Here is a 23,999-nt window from a genome sequence, read left to right on the forward strand (position 1 = left end):
CACTCCTCCTCCTCCTCTGAAATCTTCCCACATTCAAACTGTCAAGACTGAAGAATCCTGAACCAACCACTCCTGTGAGCGATCGTGAAGCTGATGATGTTTAGGTAGTATTGGCTGCCAGTCTACCTGCTTGAGATGGGAGCGGACTGGCCTAGGATACTTAAAATATTACAAGCATTACAGCCCGTTTGGGGAAGAACTCGCTTTTTGCCTGACTGGACAAAATGCAAAATGGAACGGAAAAACGCAGGCATTTCACCACAATGAGGCTAATGAACGGTGTCTGAGCTTGTGGGTCTGTCTTGAACAGGAAAATGCTTTGGAAAGGGGCTGTGTGAACACTGGCAGAAAAAAAATATATCTGTGGTGGGGTTTAACCACGCCTGGGCTCACCACAGCTCTGCGGGGCTCGGGGTGCAGGCCCCAGCCCCTGGACGCAAGGGCCGGGCTGCAGAGGTTGCCCACACGACGTGGTGCAGGAGAACAGCGGCATAGGGGTGTGGGGGTGGGCTCCTGATCACGCCTCGCTAAGCCCTTGGTAATGCTAGAGAAGATTCCCTTATTACTTCAGCCATCGGTGCTGCTCCTCTCAATTAGCCCTTTGGAAAGGGACTTGGTTGAGTTGTCTAATTGTCCCCTGCTGCCTGAGGTCTGTGCCACACGTGTGGGGCTGGTAGACGAGACACCAGCCCCGGGGAAGAGCTGCATCCTTCTGGACCTGCGGCTGCAGGCCAGGCAGAACACTGTAGGGTACCTCAAATGGCAGGAGATGCACAGTTAGGCAACCGAATCAAGCCCTATGCCCCTAAAGAAGGCCTGTTTTTTATGCTCAAGTGTTAACAGTTAAGTCAAGTTCCCCATAGGGGGTAGGGGAAGAATGGAGGATTGAACTAGAACACTAAATTCTATCTCAGAAGAGCTTTTTAATATATATATATATATATTTATTTTTATTTTTTATTTTGTTCCCCATTCCAGTGTGATGCTACTCCTCTGAAAACAATTGGAGCCCAGTGTGTTTTCAGTACAGGACATCTACCTCTGCTGTGCTTCTGCCCTCACCCACCCCATCTCAGGTGCTGTAGCAGCGAGGCCACAGTGGTTTCAGCTGTCCAGAAGCAAAGCAGCAACAGAGAGCAAAGCTCAACAGAGAGCAGACTGAGAACCCATCGGAAACCTCTTGGGCCCCGGGCTTGCTAACCCAGAATAACACTTTAAGAACTTTGCAACATTCAAAAGAAGAGAAAATAAACCCTGTGCAGCTATTTAAATTTATATTTCTTAGTCTTCTTTGGAGAAGAAAATAAATGCAAGAAAAATATAATCTTTTTTTTTTTTTTTTTTTTTTTTTTTTTTTTTTTCTGGGCCTAGTTCTGTTTTCCACATTCTTTACACTGACAAAACTTCCCTAGCCACTAGTGCACTCTATCCTTGTGTTAGCAAGGTGGGAACTGGGGCTTCTGATGACCAGGCGTATTTTCCTCACACGCGCTACAAATTTCGTTGTCAGAACTAACAAAATCTCACCGCTGCCAGAAGCCCCCGACTGGATTCTACTTATTTCAACAACTTTGTTGAGCTCCAGCTTTCCCATTCAGTGTTTCCTCTCCCCCCCCTGCCCCTGCCACCAAGACAGTCCCACCGGGACCGTGCGTGTATCTCAGGATGCTCAGTTCTGTCCCAGGGGGGCTGCCTCACTTCAGCTCGCCGGTTGGGGTTTCTCATCTAGACGTACGAAGCAAGGCCTCCAACTTCATCTACGGCACAGGGCAACAACCCCATGGGCTCGTGGTGCTGCCACCTCGTGCGGTTGTGTCTGTGTGCAAACGTGCATACATTTCATACAGCGATCTGAAACTATCAGGCAGAAAAGACACAGGAGCCTGGCTGAGACCCATACAACTGTTATATTGGCGTCAGTCTAAAGAAAGCAATGATACATTGCTTTGGAAATTATCAAGAAATGTAAAAAATGCATTTGCCCTTTTTTTGTTGTTGTTGTTTTCGTCATCGTTGTCATAGTCATCGGGGGCAGGGTTCTGAGTCAGAAAACAAAGCAGAAATAGATGCGATTCTGTACATGGCGCCTCTCTGGCTCTCCCTCCGTGCTGGGGTGTGGTGGGCAGGGTGACAAACCAGGTTGGACCCCTGCAGTAGCAGCAGCAGCAGCATTGAAACCATCATCATTCGTGTGTCCAGCTGAAAGAGGCAGATGATGCAGAAAAGGTCTGTGGATAATGAAACTCCAGCTCCGGACCGTGAGTTCCACTTCCTTCTCCATCGCATCAGCCACACAGAATAAGGAAGAAAAAAGAAATGCACCCGGTGTGGCTGGCCCAGTACTGCCTGGAATAATGAGCAGGAGTGATAAAGGGAGGAGGTTTGTTGTTTTGTAAGAAACGTCTTTAGTCTGCAGCGTACTCTTGCAAGTCAGAGATGCTCAGTGACAAACAGCAGATCATTTTCCCCGTTCTTTCCTTTCCTTCCATGCCGCTCCTCGGCCACCGGTTCCTCCACAGTACAGTGATTGAACCCACCGTCGGCTCCCAGGCACGGGGAAAGGAAGGACACTCCAGGAGCTGCACCTGCCCCCCGGCCTTCCCACCGTCCCCAGACTCCACCTCACCTACAGGAGGCAGTAGCTCTTTGCTCAGGCCTGTCACAACGTGCACGTTGGAAGTACCTCAAACGGAAAACAAAAACAAACAAGCAAACAAAAGCCACCCTCCCCGGAAAGAGGAATTTGCACGGCTGGCACCAGCAATTGCTGATTTTAACACCCATCCCTCAGACCCACAAGGCGTCGGCACGCTCAGCTAGCCCAGTTTTCCCCACTGCAGGGCCCAAGCGATCCTCCAGTGGAGCGGGGATTGTCCCCAGCCACCAGTGGCTCTCATCCCTGAGGGAGTTACAGCTTTCATGGGGAATGTGCGGGGTGTGATCCTTTCCACCCTTTTCCTTCCTTTTTTTAAGGAAAAATCCTAAAAGGTGACACGCACCATCAAACACCCAGAACATCCATTGCCTTCGCTAATCTAGATCTGTACTTTGTTCATCAGGTGGAAGAGCACCTCTGCCTTCTCCTGGAAGGGTCCGGGGGGCTTTATAGTGGAAGAAAATGAGAAAGGAGCCCTTACACTGCTTCCCTTTTCAGGCACAGCCAGGCACAGCATTATTTCCTGCCATGCTAGCTTTGGAGCACTGCAGCACTACCAACAGCCAGCTCTCAGAGGGATGGAAAAGAAAAGAGACAGACTGACATCAGGTGGTTGCTTTCTCCAGGGAAGTCTTGGATTAGGACTTTGATGCCACATTGTTTAAATGGATTCATCTTTCCCTAGTTTACAAGGTTTTGTTTGCGAGGTATCTTGAGCTGCTACTGGCCAGATCAAAGTAACACGGAAAAAAGCACACTGTCAAAAATATGTTTCACTATTTCTGCTTTATGACCCCAACGGAATCAAGAAATAAACCCAAGGGCATTACAAAAATAACGTAATCAGCATATGTAACAAATGATGTTCTCACACATCTGTGAAGCTCAGGATTGGAACGAAAGTTTAGCTCTGAGTCAGATCACACCTCCTAACTCAGCATTGATCTGCAAGTTTGTGAAACAACCTGAAAAGGGAGAAAAAACAGCAGTAGTCTAGACAGAAATCAGCCACATAAAATCTAATAATAGCTCTCTGTTTTTCAGCCTCTGCCACTGGTTAGGGCCATGCACCAGCGTGAGGAAAATCAGCAGAGGTTCACGCTTAGTGGTGGGGAAATACGTCTGGGACACGCCATGCCATCAGATGTTTTGTGACTTGGAGCCTGGCCTGTGGGCTAGGGTCTGGGAAGAGGGACTGGGACCACAAAAAAGTCATTTCACATCTGCGTCTTGACCTGAGGTCGGCCATTTTCCTAAGCAACAATCCAGAGCTCCCTCCCTCACTTTCCCTGGGCTTTCAGTCCAGAATTAGGTAATTTTATTTTGCTAACGGTTCTGCTTTTTGCATTTGCTTATCCCAGGATCCTGTTCTAGTCCATCAGGATGAGCTATTTAATAACAGCAATTTGAAAGCAGGCATTTTTCCCCGCTCCCTGAATTGCTGGTGCCAGCTGAACGTGCAGGATGGATCTGCCAAACAGGCTTGGGGATCTTGCCACCCTCTAGTGGGAAGAGACCTTTAGAGAGACTGAGCAATAGGAAAGAGGACAAAGCCTGAATAAAATGTCCCGGTCTCGGGAAGAAAGATTCTCTACCAGTAAAGTCATCGTGCATGTTTAAAGGGGGTGAGGAGGAAGGATAATGAACACAAGATATGCAAAATCAGTAACGTTCAACCTGTCAGTGGATTGCAGAATAGTTACTTACACCAGGTACACTTTGTTCATTGTACAAATTAAAAAAGGAAAAAAAAAATAGTACCCCTTTTCCCCAACCACACGTAGAAAAGCACTTAAAAGTTCAAAGGTAAAGCTTGGCACATTCCAAATACGAAATGATTCACTTGACATGCAGCAAAATATACAAGAAGTGATTCTGGTTTTTGTTGTCTTTTTAAACAAACTTAATTCGATTCATTATATTTGCTTGGCACAATTGCAATTCATTTTAAAAAAATATTTGAAAAATACTGAAACTGACCTGAATTCAAGTATAACGGTTTCTTCAACAGAAACATTATCAATGCAATAAAACATCACACGGAATATATCGAAGCGTAACGCCTTCTGTTTGTTTTTTTTTGTTCCCCCCGCCCCCGTAATTTTTATGTCTATACAGTTTTAATGCCAACACGACTTACAATTGTATTTTTAAAATTAACATTATTGCATTGTTTTTGCATATCTTGTGGAACAGAAAATGCAAAGAGTTACTGATTCCCCTTTCAAAGCACAGACAGTGGGCTCGTTTTTGCATCCGGACGGCCCCGGGTAGGGATGTCCCACGGCCCAGGCCGGGATGCGGAGAACGGCCCGACCTTACACACACGTGTGCACGCTCACTCGGCACCGCTCCCACGCTCACAGCCACTACGTGTGGCACTCAGAGGAACCCAAACCGACCACTCGGATGTGCAAGACTACATCAAGTGCATTGCCTACTGCCGTTAAATTACAAAACAACAACAAAAAAAGGAGCTGCCGCTCGCGAGCAAATCAAGTTACAAACTCCTGGTGTACATAATGGTTGGTAAAACGCAGCTATCCTTATACTTCTACCGAATGCCAATGGAGAAAGAAAAACCAAACCAAACCCAACCCAACCCGGTTTAAATAACACAAGCCGGCGGAGGGCGCGGCTTGGGAGTCCGTGCGCGGGGCGGGCGCGGGGCGTGCGAAGGAGCTGTACAGGCGTGGGGCGGCGTCCTGCCAGCCTGTGGGCAGGCGGCGGTCCTGCGGCAGGGACTGGGAAAAGGGGAGCTGCCTCTCCTCCTCCTCCTCCTCCTCCTCCTGGCTCTTCCTTCACGGCCACGTGCCGGGGATATATCCGCTCCTGCAAAGCTCTCTGACACCACCCAACTCCGCGACTCGTCCCAACAGAAATGAATGAAGAACGCTGTTCCGGTTACTCCAGGTCACGAGAACAGTGAGGCACTTCTGAAACAAACCCATTAGGAACATTGAAACAAATAAAAAACCAGCATCGCTTCCAGCCCTGGCAACTACAGGCTGCTGATATAAATCCTGCTGTCCTTGAGCTCCTCCTGACTTTTTCTACAATCCGGGCTCTGCACCTCTTCCTCTTCCTCGCCTGCACTGTCCTGCCCTGCGTCCCTGCAGTTAACAAAAGGCAAGAGGTTGCCATTGGGGCTCTGCTTGCTGTTACCATTGAGAATGTTGTCTGCTGCATTTTCCATCTCTTCTATCGTCATGTCGCAGGCGTCTGCGAGCTCCTGGGTTGTGACCTCAATGAACTTTGGATCTTGAGCAAACTGCATCAGTCCTTCCGAAATCAAGACCTTCAAAAGGAGGCGGGGAACCAGAGACAAAGATGTGTTAGCACCATGCACCACCGGCCCCGTCGCGCCCCCATCGCGTGCGACCCTCCGTGTTATCCCTGGTGGTTCTCCTCCTCCTCCTCCTCCCAGCCACCCTGCAGACCCCTGTACTGAGGGGGCTTCCCCCCACGCTGCCCACATCCCTTCTGCCGCTGTGGCCTTACCGCTTCCACCAGGCTGCCGGCGCTGCCGTGAAACTGCCTGCTGCTCCCTGCGCTCTGGCTGGGGACGGTGAGGGAGACCGGCCTGGCTCTCCTCGGGCTGCTGCAGCCGGTGCTTTCGGGGAAGCCGGAGCTGCAGTGCACGGACGGGAAGCTGCTGTTGAGCTTCTCGCTGGACTCTGCCCCCTCGAGACGCAGCGTGGGGATGGCCTGCTGCGGCCAGCCGCGGCTGCAGGGCGTAGCGGGCGGTGTTGCGCACAGCCGGGAGAACGTGGTGGGGGAATGGCTTCGCTGCAGGAGGGGGCTCAGGCCGGCCACCGCTAGCGCCTGTGGACACAGGGGAGAGATGTGCGTGAGGGACGGAACCCCAAGGTGATGGAGAAATGACCCGAGAAAGGCCTGGAGGGCCTCGAGGCCTGGGAAACAGCTCCCGGCATGCCTTGGATGTTTCCTGTGAACTCATTTCGCAAGCCTGCCCTTACACAGTATAGCCTGCACTTGTGCCAAGCACCAGGCTGGAAACTCTCAGGGCTGAGCTTCTTCAGCCCTGGTGCCACTGCCCTGGCAGGAGGGATGCAGCCCCGCTCCCCACGGCCCTGCCAGAAACATCGCCTCTCCCCCAGTGCCACAGCCATCCAAAGGACTCCTTCTCCCACCCCTGCCACCATCTATGCCGCTAGCTCTTACTGCCAATTGCTGTTTTCTCTAAGTATCTGCTGTAGAACCTGAACGGACACCAGATGTGAATTTTAGATGTGTCTGTAGTTGCTGATAACTGCAAATCCACCACTGGATTTTAAGGCATCTGCTGTTGGTGGGAGGATCAATATCTGATGACTATGCTTTAAGCCATCCACTCCTTCCCAAAATCATGCACACAGCCTCTGAGTCATCCAGCCTCCTTTGATAACATGAATTTCTCAAGAAGCCCCTTACTGCACAGGGCTGATCGGATGCCTCATTCATGGCAACTGCTGCCTCATTCTGTAAGCAAAGCCATCAGAGTTGGGAGCTCATCTCACACAGCTCACGACTGTCTGATATGAGCAAAGAAATAAAGACACAGAAAACACAAAAGTATGTGGATGTGTTGCAGAGAATCATCTTGTTTGGGTTTGGTTGTCTCCCCCAGCTTCAGCTATCTACAAGCTCTGTGTTTAGTCTCAGCTAACTGTGCAGAGGGATACCAGCAAGCCTCTGGCCTCTTTTGGATACTTGAAAATGCTCTCTGGAGGATAAGACTTTGACAAGACTCACACTTGCCTTTTGGAGATGCTATTTCCCTGTTGACCACAGTGGGACTGAGCTGACCAGTTGAACTAGGCAGCTAACTTTTAGATACCTGAAGTTCAGTGAAGCTCAATCCATCTGCCACTGAAATTCTGGACAACTGCTATCAGCATGCTGTGCTAATAATTTCAGCGACAGGTGAACAAAAGAATCAGCTGTTGGTCACCAACAAGGTTCACCAACATTTTTTCAGGAATTAGGTGTCAGACTCCTACCAAATTTCAATGATGAAGAAAGCCCTTAAAAATTAATCTATATAAGTCACACACTGCAGGCTATGATGGCCTCAGCACATCCCTTAAACTGCTGGGACTTCAAGGAGAGCCTTAGATCTGTCAGGTAGGATAACTGAACCAGTTTTTCAGCTTGTTGGGAGAAATACATACAAGGTGTTTATCCCAAATGTAAAGTACTGAGGAGGCTGAAAGAAGCTCGTAGATATTGCTTCAAGCTTCAGCTGCATATATTTACATACCATTATGTATGAGTATTTCATGAGTATACCCCTTCAAGCTCTCCTGAGCAACTGAATCCACTGTGCTTAGCAGAGGCAACCTTTCTGCTTCGTGTCCTCATTTGAAGCAGTGTTGTAGGCTGATGATTTTTTAAATGGACTGACACTGCTGGGTGTTGCCGACCAGAGGCCAGGTGCCTACTTCAGGGTAACCCTGCAGTCCAGCTCAGTGATGCTGGGGTGGGTAGAGCCCCGTAACTCTAGGTTTGGGGCTGCACAGTGGGATGAGGAAGGGTGAAGCAGCTCCATCCTCTTTGTACAGGTTGGAAGAAGGTGAGTCTGCCAGCTGGGTGGGCTGAGAGGATAGGAGGCATGTGTCCCCTCTATCTGCACTGCTGTGGGAGGGCAGGAGGTCTCAGGAGGGCCATTAGTGCTATGGGGAGGGTGGGAAGCTGTTCACAGCCCCGTGCCCCAGTACATTCACTGCTTGTCCCTGCCACAGCTGTAGCTCCCTGTGGATCACTGCTTTCTGGAGCTTGGTCCTTACAGCATAACTGGCTGCTGTTGCTGGGAATGGAGGTGAGAAAACACAGAGAGTCTCAGCCATGCTCATCTCTCACTCCTCCAGCTGCTATGACTTCTCACTCCTACCACCCCTGCCCTGTGGCACTTTCTGCCCCTGTGCCCCTGTCCTGCCCTGCCCTGGGGAACTGCACGGAGCAGGATGCCCCATGTTGCAGGACTGTTTGCCACAGCACCGGTTTCTTTTATGGTGACAGTGGTGCCATCTAAATAAAAGACATAAATCTACTTTGGACTATGACAGCTGGTTAATCATCTAGATAGGTGCCAAAGCACACATTTGGTAGGCTGCTAGATGCAGTTATAAAGGATTTAAGAGGCTGATTAATTACATGTAATCAGCTATTTTTTAAATGATTAATTGCCATTACTGGCTACGTCCATTTAATATAAAAGTAGACCCTGCACATTTTATTCATATGTGTACTACCATCAAAGCCAGTGTAATTGCACTTCAGAGTGCAATTTGGGTGGTTATTTTTATCCTATAGATAGGTTTTTATTTTTCTCTTTCACGGACATCAGGTAATGATAACTCCAAAGGACATGTCCCTGTAGCATTCTTCTGGGAACAATAAAAATCCTGAAATCAGGAGTGAGTGTGATGGCAAATACAGTTTCTAAAAACTGGACCTTTGATATGGGTGAGAAGCTATCTCAGATGGCGTCTCAAGGTTGTCTGGGATGGAATGGGAGGGCAGACAGTAGATTCTCACTTGCCTTGCTGGGCCCTTTGATGTTGTTAATGCTTACCTGATGATGTACCAGATGTAAAGGCAGAACTGTCTTCTGCGAGACGTCTACACCCTGGTTTTTCTGTCTTTTCAGACACTCTAAGTGAAAAGATGCTCTTCGACCTGAAAAAACAAACACAAACAACTGTGTCCATCACTTATACTACACTACAGGTAATCTGAGTTCAGTTTCATTTGGTGCAGTCCTGCTGGAGAGACAGCAAAGACGCCCACATTTTAAGCGCTGTCTGCTTCCCCTTGACACCTTGCCTCTTCCAAAGTACTTGTATTTGCAAAACAAATGCGAGCATCATGGACTAACCGACACTATCCTCCAAGCAAGTTGCAAGATAAAGCTCTGGGTGATGATTTTTATTTTTCTCCCTTAAAAAATGGACCTAGCAGGTACTGTGCAGCTGACTTCCCTCCTAAGCAGTGAAAGTGTTTTCAAACCTTTCTGGTTCAGGTAAAGCCCTTGGCAGGGCTGATAGGGCAACCGAGGTTCTGTCACTGTACCTGGCTGTGCCCAACATGCAGGAGGAGATGTTGGGTTGCTCAGGTGACTTTAGCCTCCCACCTGCATGTGTTCTGGGCCCTTAACTGCCAGACATACCACAGTTTTTGAGGCCATGTCTATACCAGGATCAGGTGGAAGTGAATTATTCATTGGTGAATGGAGGCTTGAGTATGTACAGATGTGGTGCTTTTAGAACTTTGGAAATGGAAGTGAAAAAGTCATTTTAAAAAAATAATAATTGGGAGGAGCTATTGAAATATCCACATTGTTTGCTTGGTATGAAATTAAACTTCTGTAATTATGAGAAGTGTACTCTTTATACAGGAATTTAAAAGGACTGCAAAGTATATTTATGAAAAATTGCACAGGCTTTTCTTCTGAAGAATGGCAAATAAACACATTATTAAAGATAAAGCTGCATGGCACACTAAAATATTTTTTTCTACTCCTTGATCCCATTGACATTCTTGTAAAGTAAGAAAAAAAAATCAAATTCTGAAAATAGTAGGTATATTATTGATTTGTTGAGAAAAGGGCCTCTCAGGGAATGGAGGAAGTATCTGCTACAGAGCATATATACTCAGTTGTATAAGAGCCTACATACTCAATTGTATAAGCATCTTGAAGAGGATTTAAGAGGTTTTAAGTCAAGTCTCACTTTAAACAATACACTACATAGACTGTCGCTGTTTATTTTGTGAAAATCAACACCTTATAGGATGCTTTTTCTTAAAAGAATCCTTACAGGATTCAGGATTCTTTTTAGCTTTTCCTCCAAATGTCTCTCTTTTTTTTTTTTTTTTTTTTTTTTTTCCCCATGGGAAAAAGGATGAAAAGTTTATCCTGATACCTTTGTAAAATCTTGTAATTCATGGTTTCCACATGAGCATACTTGCTCTCTTGAAACACTTGAAAATCTCCAGGTACAATCAGAGCAGAAAGCAAATTTGCATTGTGTTAGCTTAATCTGAAATTCACTGTTTTCCTTGTAGCAGACAAAAGAAACAACCTCTCCTTTTTCCCCGCTGAACACACACAGAACAGAACACCATATACCCAAGGCTAGTCAATACAGTGACTCCCTGGTGATTGTTTGGAGAGCCTACAGCGCTCTAATAAACTCCTTTAATCAACACGCAGCCTTAATCAAACAGATCACATGGACTATCCAAACAACCAGGGATATCCAAACAGCCACAGATTCATCTACTGACTGAGCATAAAGTCAGTAGAGTCACCTGCCTGATCAGGGTTGCACGCACACCATGGGATTCCTGGTTTCGTGAGCTAAATGCAGAGAGCACCAACACCCAGGCCCACACACACTGGGATTTCTCCAGCAGGATGTGAGAACTCAGTCAAGGCAGAGGAAAGCACAGCCCACGTGTCACACTGGGGCATTACCTAGTGCTGAGGAGCACAGAAACCCTTTCTTTGGAGAGTGTCGGGTGTCCTCTGCTTTGTTGTTTTCTGGTGGAGTAAGTTGTCTGTTTTCATCGTCTTGGTATGAAAGCCTGCAAAGGAGAGAACACAGGGATTCTAGAAAAGCAGCTCGTGTCAGACAGAATAACCCCTCTTCCAGCAGGAAAGCCAGGAAGATCATGCTATCAAACGGATGCAGCTACTGAGCTTGCTAAGGGGTCCAGGAGAAGCAACTGAGACCATGAGACAGGAGATCTGGGAACATAAGGCGGTGAAAGTGAATGTGGGGTGGGGGCTGCACATCCAGATGCATCATTCAGAGAAGCAAAATCCTAGGCAAAAGATCTCCCTTTCAATTTTTTTCCCCTTAGGGCTGAACTGCTGCTTTATTTATTTATTTATTTATTTATTTTTCCCATTATCATCTGATATTTGAGTTGTCTGACTAAAATCTTCTGGCCTTATCCCGTAAATTGAAATTTTTGCAGAGAAATGTCACTTCTTCCCACCTCCCCCCCTTAACTCAAGAACCACCCAAACACCTTGACTAAAGCTGCAAAGCTCACATTTCAGTAGAGAGCAGACTTGGTTCACTACAGTACTCAATGTCTTCATTCAAATTTTCATCATAAGTCTCATCCTGAGACACTTCCTCTTGGCAAACAATTGCCAGCTGGCTGTCTCTGGAACTGGAGCTAATGAGCAAAAAAGACAAGTCAAAATACAGAGATGGTAAAGAAAATCTGTTATAGAGACAAGAATGACAGGCTCCATCTGTCTTGGTTTATTATAATGTTGAAGAGCTATCATAGAAAAATCAATGACTGAACAAAACTGCAGAATTCACAAATACAAAAGCAACAACCACTGTCTGTGCCCTCTTTCAAAGGAAGTTTCTTAACAATGTTGAAAAATACTGGAAACATAGATGTATTACTGTCATTTGTGACTATATGGACTCTATAAATGTGCACATCACAGTGCCAACTTTCCCAAAGTTGTGAACTTGTAAAACCTAAGATGGGCTCTTAGAAATGCATCTGTTTTTTTCTTGTTGCAAAAGCCTTGGTTACAGATTTCAAAGAGAAGCTTCCACGACACTGATAGTACCCTCTCAGCTCTGTGTAACACAGCCTCTGCCTCCCAAATCCTTTATTTTGCACCATCTTTCCCTTCTGTTTCTTGTTCATGCTCTCATTTCTGTTCATTCCTTCCTGTGTTTTCCACCTCTGGTCCCTTTTTTCTCATCAATAACTGAAGGGTGCTTCTGCTTCATTCAGCAGGATCTGTTCAAGCTCTTAGGCATGACAGCCCTTATTTCCCTGCTTGTCTTCTCCTTGTCCCTCTGGTTCAAGTCTCAGCCCTCAGAATTCACTTCATTCTGAGTCTATTTTCTGAGAAGTAAAGTAAAAACTGAAGGTAGCATGAATCTTTGAAATACTGACATAGAGATATTAGAGTCAGTTTGCTACTTGCATTCCACAGAAGAAAGCAGTGTGACAGAGATTTTTTTTTATGTTTTTAAATCTTTCAGGGACTTGATAGGAAACATTATTTTCTCATTTGTTTCAGGCATAAAGCACCAGGAGAATTGTGTATATGCATAGTACAAAACAATCTGAAGGACAGTGCTGGAGTGACCTTCCTGCTGAGATGGGAGACCAGTAAAACTGCTAAGCTGCATGGTGGAGAACTCACTACATGGCAGCTCCCCCTTTTCAACAATCTGTGTTTAGCCAAAACATTTTTTTCTGTGAGCATGCCAGGGTATACTGCTCTGCTCTGTGACCAGAGAGTGTCTAGATGTGTGAGCCCAGATAGGAACTCTAAAAAAACTACACAAATCAAGAAACCAGCTAGAAACAGTCTGTGCATTGCTATCTGCCAATGGGCAGAAAAGCCCTAATTTGGGAGCATGTCCTGGAGATGTCACAGCAATCATTAAAACTCTTTTCCAGCTTACTGACACCAAAAAGAAGAGCTTATCTTCAGCATGAATCAGGATTTGGACTTTCAATGGGACGAACAATGGGTCTACACCCAGAGAGTGTTAGAGCAGGAGAGAGAACACATACCGTCCCAGTGTTTCGTAGTAATGCGTCCTAATTCGAGGTAGGTGCCCAAGGAAGCAAGGAGAGAAAAGAACACCATGTTAACAGTGTCACAACAGCACGAATCAGCATGTGGGGGACAGAAGATAACACAGTGTGTTATCAGCAATTCCTGTGGCCTCCCTAAGGACGGCAGGAAATAAAAAAGCTATTGGTTTGTTTACTTGGGTAATGTGTACTGCACCCACTGAATTTCCTCTGTCTAACTGCCATATTCTTTCCTATCCTGGAGCAGAATTTCTCCACCTTTTCACATTGCTCACTGTCTCCATTGAAAATAAATTTACAGCTCAATCCTGCTTTTACTGAAAGGGTTAAAAAACATCGCACTGATAAAAGTGATATTCCTCTCGTATTAGTCACCTATGTGCAGACAGCCTGAAGGATGTCAAGAGAAGGGGATTTTCTTTGCTTTACGTGGTATTGCGTGTCTGACAGCCTTGCCCCCCTTCTCCCAGAAAGCCTTATGTGACCTCCTTATGGATGTGACGCACTAACTGAAAAACGCTGACTTCCACAGAACTCTCAGCTGGGCTCTTAAGAGGTGAAATGCAGTTGCTTTCCCTTTCAATTACCAGTTGATAAAACCTGTGGTTAAGAGAGGGTAAATAAGGCTCCCTTTAGCCCTTATAAAGGTTTCTTCACGATAAAGCCCAAAGAAATCATGTATGCTGGTCTGTGAGGGTGCTGCTTCTTTGCCGTGGTCAGTGGATGCATATCTGCCACACCGTGGGCTTTGGCACAAGTGGAGAACCAAAAGGCTCAGTCCAGGCTGCAGGCAGGGCAATATCTGGTGGGTGACTTTAGCTAGGCAGCAGTGCTTTGGTGTTTGCGTGCACGTTCGCCTCCCCGGTCCCTCAGCCCATGCCCTGCTGTGCAGCTTACCTTTTGGATGGTAGTTTCCAAGGAGCTTCCTGCACACGGATGGTGGGTGACAATGGGGCCCCATGGCCTTCCACTGTGCTGACGGTGCTGGGGTAGCTGGGCGGGCTGGGGAAGCGGCACAGGGCAGTGTTGTTGGCATTGTTGATGTTGGCATTGGAGCCTGAAGATGAGTAGCTGCTGGGTGTGAAGGTGGAGTCCACCAGCTTCTCGTGAGATGGAGACTCGGTGTCTCCCTGGTTGTTGCCGGACTTATTGATGTGCAGAGGTCGCTGGGTGGTGAATGTCTGGGGGAATGCACTCCTGCCATCACTTTGGTAGTAGCTGACATGGTTTCCAAACAGGCCTCCAGCTCTCTGTCAGAGAAACACAAACAATTTTTTCCCTTTGTCAGTAAAAAGGTACGTGTGGTGTTCCCTGTCGAGACTGTTGAGGGAAGGAAAATGTGAGAAACAAAAGTGTGCACTACGGACTGGTGCTCTCTCTGCCAGAAAATGCAGTGCATAGACTTCTCTGTCAGAGAGACTAGGTACAGGCAGGCTGTGAAAGCTTCATCTTTCTAAGACATTTCAAAGGACTGGCCTTAAAGAAATGAACAAGTGGATAGGCGAGACAAAGGTGTCCAAATACCACCAGTCCTGGAAGGGTATGACTGGGTAAGGTGGCAAGAACTAGGTTACTGCTCTCTGGTATTCACAGTGCAGTTGCAAAACAATATCTTTACATAAGAAGGAATTTGAGAAGAGCACCAGAAGCTATTAATCACCTGGAGGAACAAATGAAGAAAGATTTAATGAGCCAGTTATCTACTGTTTGGATGATGAGTTATGAGAGGGACAGACAGCATCTTTCTGTAAATGATTTGAAGGAGAGAAATGCCAAAGGAGAAGAAATATTACCAGAGGATACAATTAGAAGGAACAGGAATGAAATAAGAAAGGGCAGATTTAGGCAATTGCCCTGGAAATTTCCTCCAGGACCACAGGGTCTCTATTGGGCTCTGGGGTACATTTTGAAAGGACACTACTTGTGCCACTGAAAGAAGAACTCAATAAAAAATTGAAGTCTGCCTGGCTGATGCTCTGTGGACTGGAAGATGGCTTAACTGTGCAGTTCTTCTGACCCTTTGGCCATTGTCATTATGATTTTGTTTAGGCTTAATACAGGGCAAACATCCATTGAGAAGAAAATGGGATAAAAGTAATTTCTCAGGATCTGGCACCCTGACTCCACCAGTCTGTTTCCCAGTAGGATCTACAAAAAAAAGGAGCAGCCAGCTGAAATACAGAGTGCATACAAAAAACACAGCACTCTTTGAGCTAAGATACCAATCTAGCCTCAGTTTGTAAATTTGTTCCACACCTACCCGGAAAATATCATCTTCAGAGGCAGCAGAAACAGCTTCTTTCATGGCCTTGTCTAGCTCTTCTTCAGCTGTCAGGTCTCCTGAGATCGCCCTTCGGATCTCTGGGCCGATGTCGTGAAGTGTGCGCAAACCAGCCTGCAAAACAGCAAACTATAGAGCTTCATATGTCCGAGTGGTTATGTGAGAAACAAAAGCGATGTTAATCTGCTAAGAACAGTGGGGCCTTTCTACTTAATATAGCATCCCCAGCTCCTAGAAAAATACTAACAAATTCTGCTCTTTCATCTCCAGTTTAGAGAGGGAGAAACTCTTAGTAATCCAACCCAGGAATGCTCACTGCTAGTCCCTCGGCTTTTTCAAAGCAGGTCACAGCCATAAATCCACGGGCCTGACCGTGCAAGTCTGCATGCTTTCGACTCTGGGTTCTCAGATCCACTACCAGAAGCCCTAGAGCAGCCACAGTTCCCGCTGAACAATGTACTCAGCACCTCTGAAAAATATGTTCTTTTTAATCAGCATCTTAAATACATATTTCATAGCTAAACTTCTGGCATCTGGATCTGGACAGTCCTCAAACCCCTCACTGACTGGAATCCACTCCAGGGAGGTATTCTGTGGGTATGTGGAGACCTCAGCCTGTATTTAGGCCTGTGTCACAACACTTCTTGGCTTGCTGCAAGTCCAGAGTCACCCTTGTTCCTTACTCTACAGTTGAAGGACAGAAATGGCACAGTCCTACAGTCAGGGGGGATTTCTTATTCTTTCACACAGCCTGGCAGTCCACCAGTGAACCTGTAGCACAGTGATGAACAGATCCCAGGCACTGGATGGCCTTGGCATCCAGGTATGCTTCTTGCTTTGTAACTGATTTTGCCTCCTGGCAACATGCTCTCTCTGGTCCTGTTATAATGACTCCTTCAGAAAGGGTCAAATGAATGTAGTAATAAAAAAAATGTCTGCTGGACACTTCATAGCAGCCCTCCAAAAGAAAGCCAAATTTCAAACATTACCAGTGGACTGATAAACAGTGACTACACCTCACGTGTGCCTTCCACCTCCAGAGCTACAGGATGAGGCCCGTGGTAGATAAACACCTATCCAAAAGGATTGATGTGGTAATTTAAAGAGTCTACAAGCTCCTTTCTAGTGAGGGTAGCCCATTGCAGCCCCCAGAATGGCTGAGAGGGAAGTGGGGTCAAATGCCTCAACTGTACCACCCCTGCCCATCCTGTGCCCATCTGTCACCTGTAAGGAGAGGGCGTTGCGCTGGGAGGGCTTGCCCACCAGGCCCTGTTCTTTGCGTTTCTTGAACTTCCTGAAATATTCTTGAATCAGGAAAGTAGCGTAGAACTTCCCAACGGTCACCTCGTCATCTGGAAAGGGGTATTAAAAAAAAAAACAAAAACATCACACAACAAAACAAATAAGCAAAGGGTTTTAAGTAGTGTGTTTGCTAATGTGAGACTTGCAACTAAAGGCAGAAGCCCTAGGCACCACAGTACTTCTCTGCTTTTTATGGCTTCAGTATGCAGGGCTGAATAAAGGAAGGGATTGCTCCACGGTCAGAGCTTGCCGTAAGTAGTCAGGAGGTGAGGTACACCTGGCATTTAGATAGACTGGCTCTGCTGGCAGAGAACACCTATAGCTATGCACCTCTGGATGCACTTTGGTTTTGGTGAAGTGCCTCTATGGCTCTAAGCTTTGCAGCCTCTGGTGCTGTGATCTTGCTATAGCAGTAGCCTCCCAGTCTGGGTCAATGAATGCTGCATTCTCTTGTGACAGCTTTGGGTAATGCATACTCCAAATCTGATCTCACTAATAGCACCTGACTTACCATCCATCCCAGACCTGATCTGGCCCTTCTCTGCACTGAAATTCTGTCTGGTTGTGTCTAGCATGGGTGTGAGAGGACCACAGTGATCACCTCTCCCCAGAAGTGCAGTTATTGCTCAGTCCTTGCTATATTCTCACTCAATACAAACTGTTGATGAGCCAAAATGTGCACTCAGCTTTTATCCAGGTAACTCTCCTCACTCCTCCAAACCTGCTGTAAATTGTATTAGATACTGTCCTCTGACTTCAGAGGAGGCTGAGCAAGGTTTCAAGATCTGACTGCGGCTGTTAACTAGCTGCCGAGTGCTGTTTCATGCAACAGTCCCTGGAGCCACCTGGAAGGTCAGTGAAGGTCCCACTAGATGCCCATGCACCTGGGCTTCTAAGGAGCCTAGCAGAGAAGGAGCCTGCAGGCCTGGTAATTACAGCCCACCAGGGATGCTGCATAGAAATCTACTGCAATCAGACAAGGGACAACCCTCAGCCAGTCTGAACTGGTGTAACTAGTTGCCAGACAGCATCTCACAAAATTTCTACTTGGACAAATAGAAAGCAGTTATGTGAGTAAAAAAAAGGAGTTATATGCCATATACGCCCAACAAGGCACTAGGTAGTGTCCAAGGGAACAAATCCTACAGCTGAAGTGGGGTGAGATTGAGGAAAGAAGATCTCTCACTCCTATTTAAACACCTTTTCTTCCTCCCCTGATTTTTCAGCAGTAAGAACATGATATACATGTTTGTACAGGCAAAACCAGATCTCAGCCTGATGAAACATCCAGACAGGCAAACAGGTAGCAACAGCTTGTGGAAGAAAGCCTGTCCCCTGTACTCCACTTGATGTTCACGAGGTGCAGTAGGACATGTCTGGTGGGGAAAAGACAGACATTCACAGACGGGGACAGGATCCTGCACTCACCACCTGCGGGGGGCACCACCTGGTCCAGCAGCTTCATGCTGGTGCGCTTCCAGATTTTCTTAATTATTGCTCTAAGCTCTTCATTGGCTTGCTCCAGGTTACCTGCAGGGTGAAAATCATCAGAGACAGGAATTAAGCCAGAGCCTGTAGAGGAGCAATTTCGCATGTCTAGCGTGGCAATCTCAGGAGGAAATACCAGGGCTTTTGCAGTAGTGGAAAGTTTTGGGCAAACAGGCACTCAGACCATTGCTGAAGTCCCCTCATAAAGACAGTGACTAAATATGCACAGTCATCTCAGAGTAGGAAGGCGACTGTGTTACTGTTTGTTTCCAGAAGCCAGAAACTAGGCAACTACAATGCTCCTTTGTCCTGAAAAGTGAAAGTCTCATTCAGTACTTACGCTTTCTAATTGAGATCCAGTGAAGGTTAAATATGATGAGAAGAGAGGTCGGTTAATGGAAAAATACTGCTTGGGGAACAGAAATAATTGTTGGCAAAGATGCAGCTAGAAATCTAAAGACCTGGGAATTACCTGTTGCAATCCCTGCATCCCTGCATACATCAACCTCTTCACATGGTACCAAGAGACTTCCTTGGAGAAAGTCTGCACAGTGCTCTGAGAACGCATGCCAGGCACGTGCAGAGCTTTCACCCTCTTACACAGAGGGCTGTCCCAGGACATTTGTGTTTAATCTCTCAGGAACAGCATAGGCTATAACAAGCCTTACACATAACCATCTGAACTTAGACATTACGTGTTCTTCTGTGGGGCTCTAAGCTATTGAGGTATTTATTAATTAAGCCACTCCCTTTGAGAGTGAATGACTGAAACAGATTCAGTTTATATTCTTTCTTTCTAGGTACATTTCTTCTCAAACTAGTCACCTTTGATTTATTGATTTATGTACATTCAAACCCCTTATACTTGAAGCTCTCTTCTCTCTGGGTGTACTACACCATTATCTTCTCCCTCCAAAGGTGCTGTTCCTCCAACTTTTCTTATTGCTCCCCAAGCACTAAGGCTCCTAAATATGTTGCACAGGGCTCTGCATGACAGTAGCTCTCTTAATATGATGCAGTGAAGACAGTGACATTAAATAACTTGCTGAGAATGAAACAGCTGGAAAGCATCAGAGGCAGAAATATGACTCAGGAGGGTGCATTCCAAACTTCTGCCCTAACCACTTACAAGATCCTGCAGAGGAAAAAAAGCAAGCAGTTTGAGGCTTCCCAGGAAGGTTGATGATTTCCCAGAAGTTCACTGGCAATGACTTTGAGAGTCTGAGGCTAAGACAAACAAGAAAATCTAGTCTTTTTTGGGTCTCTGTTTCATAGGACACAAGATATTCTACAGGGGTTGCCGTGGTCTTTCTTTCTCAGGAGAGCCTCTTTGGCTCTAAAAAAGAATTTTAGTGAGGTGAGGCCTTCTAGTCCAAGCTCTGTTGCCTTCCATGGACTAGAAGATCGGTGGTGACAGTGACAAAAAATCTGCCCAGCTCTGGATCCAATTTGCACAGGGGGAAGCTTCTTTGCCCCTCTTACTTCCCGTGATTGCCATTTCAAAGAATGTTGGTCTAAAACATTTAACTTGCAGATCATCATAAAGAACATGATCAATAATCTGAGATGATACCATGAGAAACATCAGCTTTCTAGATAATACCCAGCTAGAAACACTGTTCTCTTCCTAGAATATATTATTCCTCCAAACATCTTTACATTGTTTTTTGTACCATGTGCCGCATGTTAATAACTGGTATCATTTTACACAAAATGTCCTTATTGTTGCATTCCAGCTCAACACACTTTGGTGTGAACATCAGTCAGTTACCCGTGCACTCAGCAAGCTTGTTACCTTCTGTCTTGATCCTCAGTGCTGTTCTGACCAACGCAAAGAGAGTGGCATTGAACATCACAGTCCCATCACTGTTCAGTGGCATATTCATGGAGACAAGGCGCTGTGGAGTAAGGAGGAGAAAGACAACAATCACACTTCATCAAGGACTCAGTTTTGTTCTTCCTTACACACTCATGATGTTCTCCAGACCTGCCACCCCTTTCACTTCAGCATTTGTGACCTGTGGGTTTGGTTACACAACTTTAAGAGTACTTCTCATATCCATCATTTGTCCCAGCTATGGTGAGAGATTGCCCTGGGGTCTCTCTCCCACTGGTAGATACTCTTTCCTTTAATGTGCCTATCACTTTCTAGCTTTTGTTTTCCTTGTTACAAGTAGGCACTTGAGCAAACTGATTTTTCATACCTCACAAGGCACCTGCAGGCTCATTTGCACTAAATATGTGACTGCTGCAAATATATATATAGTCAGAATCTTTCACTGAAAGAGGGGGTAGCCTTGAACAAAGGAGATTGGCTGGTATGCTTTATCCAACTATTTCCCCTCTCCCTTTTAATATAGGGCTGTGCCCACCTTGCAGTAATTCTGTAAAGCCACATAGGACAGAGAGTGGGTGCTCGGTAGTGTTGCAGCTGCAGGGTGAACTTCATTGAGACCAAGGACATACACCTGAGGCAAGATGTAGCCATTACCAGATCTTACATCCTTACTTCCGTATCAGGAGGTGAGAGACACCAGGGACTTGGTTTGAGCTTTTATGCATCATGGGGCTGATTTTGTCTGAGCTCTGTCTAATGCCACTTTCACGCAATGGGCCTGGTTCAGTACTAAAGTGGGGAAAGGATGTCATCCCCCATCACTATCATTGCTTACATAGACTGTGGGGTTTGAACCAGGCTGAGACAACAGACAATTGCCAGACAGCAGACTGAAAGGGATGGGCAGTAGGACACAGAAGTCACATATTTCTGTGTATACACCTCAGCCTTTGTGTTTTGCTCTGAGTTTGATAAAACAACTACATGAGTCACATACAAACTCTGGGACTTGTGAGGAGGTGAAGAAAGAACTTCAAAGCAAGGAAGTGTAAAGGTTATAAGCATGTCATTATTCACTAGAGAGAGTGAATAGCTTTTTCATAGCTGGAGTCTCACAACAGAAGACATAAGCGAGACATTTTCACAGAAAATGTGTACTTGTTCTTCCTGTATTTTAATATTGTACTCACACTAGGATTTTTTTGTATGCATTATTTAGTCAAAAGAAAATCTTAGAGATATATTTGTTTGCCCTGTTATTTCTGTCCACCCTGCTTTGTCTTGGTGTGTGTGTTTGATACCAAACCACAACTGCTTGTGACTCCCAGCCTTCCCCGAGCCACAGCGTTCCTTACTTTGCAAGCCACTCGGTGGGGGCAGAGCTTCCCGAAGCCCAGGGGGGGCTGAATGCGCCGGAGCAGTGTCACCACGTCCAAGTGCTTGATCCGTCCCCTAAGGAAGAAAGCACAGTGAGGGTTGCATCCTTACCGCAGGGTGACCTGCTGATTCCTCTGCAGAATGCAGTGCTAGAAGTCTCACTTAGATCTTCCCAGGCCTGCCACTCCCTGTAACCTGGACATAGCTGAGAGGGCATTTCAGAACTCTTATGCTTGGTGCATTCCTCAGGATTTGCCCTATACTCACATAACTCACTCGCTCAGTACAGAAATCACAGCTGTCTGTGATTCACAAGTCAATACATGCAAGAATTGACATTGGAGTTTTGAATGCTGCAGTTCCCTGTGCACGAATGGACACTTTGGGGTTGTCCCCCCACCACTGACATTCTCAAAATCTATGCTTGTTTGTCTGTTGGCCACAGGGCTATGGCAGTTACAGAGGTACACGGGGTCTTTTTTTTTTTTTTTTTTTTTTTTTCCCTGGCAATTTCTCTCCCATACACATAGCCCTGAGCCACTGTCTTCTGATACTTGTTTATGTTTTGGGCTGTCACTGGAGCCAGTACAAAATAAAGTCCTGAAGCTTCTCAGCTGAGACAGCAGCAGTTGGATTTCTTTTAAATTTTGTAAATGTTATCTCAAAAGAAGAATTCTCTCATGGAGGGAGGAGGGGGTTCTACCATGGGACACTGGTGGGAAAGAGGAAAAAGGAGCACATTTATAGATGGGAAGTAACAGAATGTCATTTGGAGTGAGGGGTTATCTATGATATGGTTTCAGCCACTGCAGTCTTGCTTTCAAACCAACACAAATAGTAGCATCTGTTTTGTTATTTAACAGTGTATTTATTAGAATGCTGTGCTTGCCCCCTATCTATATTGAAAGTCTCTCTGGACAGTCACCCTGGATGGGAAGAAGGGTTTTGATTTAAGTATCATTCGGAAACAGTGGCATGGCCTCACATACTGCAGAGCCTGAGCCCAGATTAACCTTGACACTGTTTCCAGATCCAGGACTAAAGAGACTAACTAAAGAGACTAACTAGAACTAACTGCTTTTCATTCAAGGTCTCTTTCCACAGTTTTTGCATTATGAAGGGAGCTTTGCAATTACAATTGTCAACTAGACTGTAATGCCAGAGGGATCTAAATGCACTTTAAGCCAAAGCATGTGTCAAGCAGAGCATATAATACTGGATGTCAGTTAAGCTCTTGTGTGAGTTGTTCTTGTGTAACTTTAAATCCCTGCAAGTCTGCTGATGTGAATAACCTTGCAGAGCATGTAAAGCAGTCGTGTGAAGCTGCAGGTTGTGATGGGTCTATATGACACACGACAAAATGGAGATCTCAGCACAGCAGCTCTTCTGTGAGTAGAAAGCTAAAGAGAAGAGTCAGATTGGATTCAATATCCCAAAGACATGCAACAATAAAACAAGCTGCTAACCTCCCTCTCTAAATTTTCTCCTGTCCCCTCCCTAAGCAGTCTGTATCTCCCCTTGACTGAAAGTGAAGCAATGTCCAGCCAGGTAACAGTGCAGCCTAGATGCTGAGATTTTTGTGTGTATCCTTGCATTGCTGGCCTCCGGATTCACCAGTAATACTTTGTGGAGGCATCTATTGTGAGATATTTGCATAAAATACAGGAGGAATATGGCACTTACTGCACTGCGTCTAGAGAACAGAAAATAACAGGCCTGTTCTCCTGAGAGGCTCTGCTGTCCAGGCTGGGTTACTTACTTGGCTTCAGGGTCATACTCTGCCCAGATCCTTTTAAACTCATCCAGGTGGTGTGGTCCTAAAATGGACCAGTCCCGCGTCAGGTAATCAAAGTTATCCATTATAACGGCTACAAAAAGATTGATGATCTGCAAACAAGCATAAAGATGACTTGGTGGATGAGGCAGGTAGCAGAAGACTTTACGGTGTTCTCAGTTCAAAGCCTGGATTTGGACTCATAAAACTAGGAAGTCATGGGGCGTGGTTTCTCTGTTCCCCCATGTCAGCCCCACAGTTTAAATGGGAAGATCCCAGAGGCAGGATGTCCTCAGCTGGTCATATTTTTCTCCTTGCAGCTAGATGGATGAGGCCCAGGTTTGCTGCAGGCATGCTGTGATGGCTTTTTATTTACCTGTCTTTGCCCACCAGGATGGTATAGCAGTGGGAGAACCTGGGATTTATCCTTTTTGGGCAGTGGGGCTCGGATGAAAGCCCTTTATTCTGGCCCAAGACCAAAACTTTTAAAATTTTGCTGCTGTTCACTGGGAGAGTTCTGGGCACTGATGCCAGCTGCAGAGCATGTGCTGTTGCTCTGAGCAATGCCGCATTGCCAGCACGGAGCAGATGCAAGTGGGATATGTGTATTCTCACAGTCATTGCTGCTGGCAGGGGAGGAAAAACCTGCTCAGCAGCCAGAAGGAAGGTAGGAGGGAAGGTGGGAAGT

At 46.1% G+C, this 23,999-nt stretch overlaps 1 protein-coding gene across 1 annotated transcript in view; it reads right to left on the reverse strand.

Annotated features, from left to right (window-relative positions):
* Nucleotides 1-5,657: 5,657 nt before the first annotated feature.
* The window catches only part of CACNA1C (calcium voltage-gated channel subunit alpha1 C), a gene marked incomplete at both ends in the record, with an annotated part of 472,734 nt that continues 454,392 nt past the window's right edge, over nt 5,658-23,999 (reverse strand). Inside the window, 12 exons of the mRNA XM_084282170.1 lie at nt 5,658-5,954; nt 6,158-6,481; nt 9,234-9,337; nt 11,136-11,245; nt 11,720-11,848; nt 14,150-14,502; nt 15,513-15,647; nt 16,758-16,885; nt 18,264-18,365; nt 20,119-20,221; nt 21,516-21,612; nt 23,297-23,424. Of these exons, the coding sequence (XP_084138296.1) occupies nt 5,658-5,954; nt 6,158-6,481; nt 9,234-9,337; nt 11,136-11,245; nt 11,720-11,848; nt 14,150-14,502; nt 15,513-15,647; nt 16,758-16,885; nt 18,264-18,365; nt 20,119-20,221; nt 21,516-21,612; nt 23,297-23,424 (2,010 nt within the window). The remainder of the gene's footprint in view (nt 5,955-6,157; nt 6,482-9,233; nt 9,338-11,135; nt 11,246-11,719; nt 11,849-14,149; nt 14,503-15,512; nt 15,648-16,757; nt 16,886-18,263; nt 18,366-20,118; nt 20,222-21,515; nt 21,613-23,296; nt 23,425-23,999) is intronic.

This window comes from Netta rufina, assembly GCF_964035555.1.
Source record: "Netta rufina genome assembly, chromosome: 1".
NCBI lineage: Eukaryota > Metazoa > Chordata > Aves > Anseriformes > Anatidae > Netta > Netta rufina.